Source organism: Adiantum capillus-veneris, chromosome 26 (assembly GCF_014529385.1).
Source record: "Adiantum capillus-veneris isolate H3 chromosome 26, ASM1452938v2, whole genome shotgun sequence".
In the NCBI taxonomy this organism is placed as follows: Eukaryota; Viridiplantae; Streptophyta; class Polypodiopsida; order Polypodiales; family Pteridaceae; genus Adiantum; species Adiantum capillus-veneris.
In genome coordinates, this window is record NC_140956.1 from 59244894 (window position 1) to 59250747 (window position 5854).

At 43.0% G+C, this 5854-nt stretch overlaps 1 protein-coding gene and 1 pseudogene across 1 annotated transcript; both read left to right on the forward strand.

Annotated features, from left to right (window-relative positions):
- Positions 1 to 1231: 1231 nt before the first annotated feature.
- Positions 1232 to 2019, forward strand: LOC147423527 (uncharacterized; annotated as a pseudogene).
- A 2197-nt stretch (positions 2020 to 4216) lies between these two features.
- On the forward strand, positions 4217 to 5393 carry LOC147423528 (uncharacterized). Its single transcript, XM_086501986.1, has 2 exons — positions 4217 to 4809; positions 5054 to 5393. The coding sequence occupies exons 1-2, from the start codon at positions 4217 to 4219 to the stop codon at positions 5391 to 5393; spliced, it is 933 nt and encodes a 310-aa protein (XP_086358112.1).
- The last annotated feature ends 461 nt before the right edge of the window (positions 5394 to 5854 follow it).

Sequence of the window (5854 nt, forward strand, 5' to 3'; positions counted from 1 at the left end):
TGTGTGAAAGTAGTGCGGGGGGGCACCTTACTCCACAATCATGACGCCTCCTGCTCGTCGAGGATTGCAGAGGGGGGGCAACTCAGGTGGCCAAGAAGCTCCTGCAGCAGCTGAAGCAAAATCAGCCACAATTACTGGGAGGCGGAAGAGGGCCCATCATTCATCTCCCTCGCCTGATCCACACTTGGCCTCCCCTGATGGAAAGAGGAAGAAGAAGGTCTTGACTCCTTCACCAAAGCCCTGCACTCCCATAGCAAAGAAACATTCAAAAATGGCGGATGTTGTAACCCCCAACACTGAGGTACTATTGCATCTTAGTGTTGTTGGCTGTCTCTGCACAATTTATTGTTGTAACTTGTTTCCAAGGTCCATGTAAGCTCTCTTAAGCTTGCTTTGAAGCAAACCTAAGTTAGAGGCTAGATGTTTGTAGATGCATTCAAGCTCCATAAGCTAATGTGCATGCATTCAAGCTTGCATTGAAAACCCGTGTAAAGGCATGCATGCATGCATTCAAGATTGCATTGAAAACCTGTGTCGAGGCATGCATGCATGCATGCATTCAAGCAGATATATTTGTGCACATTGCATTTTTTATTGAACTTCAATTGGTTGGCTGCACATGCATTCATGTTTTGTGCATAGTTGGGACCGTACTCGTATGGATTGCAAATCATAGTGCTATGAAGAAGCATGAATCAGTGATACTCTATCAGTGTGGTAGCTACCACCTAAAACACTCATTTAATATAGGGAAAGTGCATCAGAGATCATCAAGATTGTAGCATTCAGCATTTTGCAAAAAACATAACAAGTTGGTAGCATTATGTTAGCCAGCTACCAATCAAAAAGCTCATTTAGCAAAGAAATACCAAGGTGGTAGTTACATGGTAGCTATCTGTCTAGGAAACAGGTAGTTGTACCACCTATACATGCACATGCCCAGCCTGCTTCTGCTCCTGTCAATGCAACAATTGATGTTTAATGTGAAAACTTCTATAAATTTGTGATATTATAAATGCTCACCATGCATAAGTTATCTAAGTTTTCAGTAAATTTATGGCCGTGTATGTTTCAAGCGTAAGTGTTGAACCATACTCCAATCATACTTCCATACCCGTATGCATTTGCCGTATGGAAACAACTATGGTCTTATGTTTTTCCCTGTATTTTACAAGGCAAAGGCCGTTGGTGCACTCCATATGTACCATTTGAAAGGAAGACAGTTTTTTGCATGACAAAGCCTCAAGCACATGAAGTATACGACCTCCCGAACTCTAGAGTGGATGCTCGACTGCTGAGACTGAGACAGATTTCACCAACAAAGATTGGTTGAAATACTTTAAGGAGGTGCCGAAGAGGGGCAACAAAGTAAAATGTAGAGACGTGAAGCCAGAGCTCTGGAACAGGTTTTATGTATTGTTCACATCCGTGTATCAAGAACCTCCTGGAAATTATGGTATGGAGGTGACTAAAGGATTTGCTAGAGGCTTTCTATATGAGCAGTTGAAGGGACAGGTTGACTGGGCCTTGTTTTCAGAAAGTATTGTCACAAATATGGATCCAGGAAAATTACATGCAAAGAAGTAGCGATGGGAAGCTTTCCATTCCTCCTCTGCCCCTAACAGTTCGCGGCGAATGACGAGGACTCCAGATCATTTGGAGGCACCCCAGGAAACTCCGATCGATACAGTGGATGATGTGCAGGAAAAGAATATTTGGTCCACCGTCTCTTACAGAGTTAGATACTATTTACAACATGGTTGTAAGTAAGCATTCTTTTGCATTGTCAGAGTATAATGAATCTTTTAAAAAGCTGGAATTGCTTCAGGCTGATGTGCACCGAAATGAAGGTGCCAACCTCCTAGTGGAAACGCTCAGAGGCCAGTTGAAAGATGCAGAGGCTGCATTACTAAAGGCAGAAGGTAGCGTCGATGCTGTGGATGCAATGAAGGTGGAGCAGCTTAAAAATACTGTCGGCAGGTTGTCGCTAACACTCCAAACATTGCAAGTGGTAGTTGAGGAGAAGGCACCACTTGATGATATGGATAGTGCTCTAAAGGAGAGAGATTTTACACAGGAAGTGGAGAAGTGTGCACAAGCGTGGATGGATTTTGTGAAGACCATGCAGGTCAAAAGAAGTATAGTTTTGTTTTCTGCACCTCCGCCGAAAGCTACACCTGTGGATATGGTCACCTTGCCTTTGGACAAAGTTTTTAGTGCTTGTGGGTTGACGATGTACGACGATGATGCACTTAGCATGTTTTTGCTGCCCTGCAATCATGCCTTTCACATGTACTGTTTTGGCCATCTTGTTGCAAGCAAAGAAACATGCATGGAGATGGGATGCATGCAACCAATTTTGCATACCATGCGGTCTTTGGTGATCCTCGGCAGTACGAATGCCAATTTCCAAGGAGTGCAATCAGACACCAAACCCTCATCAGTACCCTTAAGCATGGACCATGGTATACACCCTGCTGCATTTTGTAGCATTGAGCTTAAATTTATCTGTTTTTTTGTGTTATTATTAAGGGAACCCTATTAATCGTAGCTACTAATACAAGACTGGTAGCTACTAGTACAATACTGGTAGCTACCACTCTCATAGTGGCAGTTGTCCTGCTAATCCTGGTACATTTAGCTACCAGTATGGCTGTGGCTACCATTCTTCCATGAGATACTATTCTCCCATGGAAGTCTTGCTGGTGGAAAGGTAGCTAACATTCTTCCATTAGCTACTGTTTTACCATGGAACTCTAGCTGGTGACAAGGAAGTTCTCACTGTCAACCCTGGTAGCTACCAATATAATAGTGGTAGCTACCATTCTGCCATGAGGTGCCATTCTGCCAAGGAAGTCCTGCAATTAACAAGGTGGCTACCAAGATTTCATTGGTAGCTGCCATGAGGTGCCATTCTGCCAAGGAAGTCCTGCAAGTGACAAGGTAGCTACCAGGATTGCATTGGTAGCTGCCATTCTTCCATTCTGCCAAGGAAGTCCTCCAAGTGACAAGGTAGCTATCAGGATAACATTGGTAGCTACCATGATAGCATCTGTAGCTACCATGATGGCAGGGGGCAAGGTAGCTACTAGGATAGCATTTTGTAGTACTGGGAGCTTATTAGTGCTTGCCTGGTAGCTTCTAATGTCATGCTGACCTTGCATGTAACTTGAAAACTTGTTCTTAATTTCTTATTATGAAGAACATAATTCAAGGTGTTGGTACATGCTGAGAAGGAAGATGTTTTAGATAAAGGTTGTTGCCAGGCTTTTATTCTGTTAACCACCACTGTTAGATTGCTTACTACTAGGATAGCATTGGTGGCCCCTATGTCATCTTGGTAGCTCTCAGTCAGCCAACTACTAGGATGGCATTGGTAGCTACCAAGATTGTGCTGGTAGCTATCAGTGCTTTCCTGGTAGCTTCCACTATCATGCCTGGTAGCTTCCACTGTCATGTTGTAGCTACATGTAACTTGAAACATCAAGTTCTTAATTCCTTAATACTTTTCATGATTGTAGAGGCTGAGCCAGAGATTTCAGTTGAGAAGGAAGGTGTGTTAGAGAAGTATAGTCCTAAGAATGGAGAGAAGCTCGGCCAGAGACACCAGTCCCTCCATCCTGAAGACCGTACAAATGATGCAAAGGGAAAGAAAGAGAAAGATGACAGGTGTTATTTCTGGTTTTGTTTTTTCCTAAAGGTAGATAATATTGTTTAAGGTTCATTCTTGTTGATTGTTTCTTCTCTCTTGCAGATGGAGCTGCCAAAAGGCCTACAGAGGATGCAGAAGGGCAAACAAAGACATCAAAGGACCAATTAGCCATAGAGACTGGAGAAAATAGTAACATGGAATCTAGAAGAATAGGTGCTACAACAACTTTTGGCTCTTTTCCTAAATCCTGTCGCCATTTTTGGCTTTGTAACAATTCTCCATTTCCTATGAATTTAGAAAGCCAAAATCAAATTTTTTTGGTCATGTCCATCATTGTTGTTTATCTCATTATTGTTTTTATGTTCAGATGTTGCCACTAGCAACATTGACAATCTTGATCACATAATAAGTATGATAGCACAATCTACTATGAAAGACCCTCCTGATGTAGATGGTTCATTTAGAGTTGAGGGCCAAGTCCCATGTGCTAGCAGCATTGATGACCAAGAGGATAAAAACACGGAGTTTTTTGTCCGCAGTACTGGTGAGGACACGGAGATTATCATGAAAAAGTATGAACCAGGAAGGGAAAATGGTGATGCATCTGTGGATGCAGGTGGTGATGCAAGTTGTGCAGTTGGTGCAGGTGATGACACGGAGATTACAATTGATAAGTCTGAACCACCTGGGGAAGATGGTGACGCATATGTGGATGCAGGTGGTGCAGTTGGTGCAGGCAGTGCAGGTGAAGACACAGACATTATCATTGAAAAGTCTGAATCACCTTGGGAAGATGGTGATGCATATGTGGATGCAGGTGGTGAAGCAAGTTGTGTAAGTGAGGACACGGAGATTACCAATGAAAAGTCTGAACCACCTCAGGAAGATGGTGATGCATCTGTGGATGCAAGTGGTGATGTAGGTTGTGCAGCTGGTGCAGTTGGTGCAGGTGGTACAGAATATGTAAGGCACGATGATGGGACGGCGTCTTGGCAAAGGGAGGATGGAGGAGGTGCAGGTGGTGTAGCAGATTATGTTAGGAACAATGATGGGACGGTGTCTCGTCCATGGGATGATCCTGGGAACATATTGTTTGAGAGTAATCCAGCTCTAATACTTGATATTAATGGTGTCCTGCTGACTTCATTAGACAAGAGGTACCATTCATGGAAGCCTGCCTACTGGAATGATCTAGAAATTATAGACATAGCAAGGGTGTTTGCTGGGTATAAAAGGGATGCACCTACATTCTTTGGACTGGTGCCTTGTGCACTTTGATGTATTTGTGTGGACCTGATGCATGAAGACTAAAGCAGAAAACCTGTTGAGTGCCTGCTTTCCTGATCAGTTTTCCCAATTCAAGGAAATTCTTGCACAACAAGATTGTGTAAGAGCTGCTAGATTCAAGATAACTGGTGGAAAGCGTGTATTTTACAAGAAGCTAAGTGACTTCTGGGAGAAAAGAGGTCAGTACACTGCTACGTCCACAATTCTAATGGATGACGCACAATACAAGCAGCTGTGGAATCCTCCAGGCACTTTCGGCATTGTGAAGAATATGGAAAATCAGAATCCCAATGAGATTCAAGGATATCTTACAACAACTGTAAGATCTTGGCTCACGGCTTGGCTTTGTGCAGAAGATCGCCTCAAGTATGCCGAGGGCTGTGCACTACCGAGACCGATCGATAACCTGAGCATTAGGATCTCAAAGCAATGGCGTCTAGAGTATAACGGCTAGATATATTATCCTGACATGTAACCATGATAAGCGATGTAAACAGTCAACCATTTACTGACTCATGGAGTATTTTGCTCACTTGTAATGATGACACAATGTAGTAAATCAGCTTCCAATGCTCAATGTAGTAAAGCAGCTTTTGTTAACTTGTACACTTGTTTATGTTTTCGCATTGTTCATCACTGCACCTCCACAGTTGCACAATTACAAGTACTTAACAAAGCTTCCGATACCAGGAAATGTTAAGGGCAGGTACCAGTCTACATAGTAGCTACCCTTGCAGCTACTTATCTACACTTGTTTAATTTTTCTATGTCTGCTGTGGAGATGATTTATTTCTTATGGCTTAATGTACACGCGGGAGTACTGGTGGGCACTCGGGTTGGTTCTAGTGGTCATGATCATTCATGCATCAGATGTATTCAGTATTTACCAGAGTCACCTGTCCATTGTCTCTTAGG

Coding starts and splice junctions, on each gene's coding strand:
- LOC147423528 (XM_086501986.1), top strand. CDS start 4,217: ATGAAAAAGTATGAACCAGGAAGGGAAAATGGTGATGCATCTGTGGAT. Junction 4,810..5,053: donor CTGACTTCATTAGACAAGAG/GTACCATTCATG, acceptor AAGAGCTGCTAG/ATTCAAGATAACTGGTGGAA.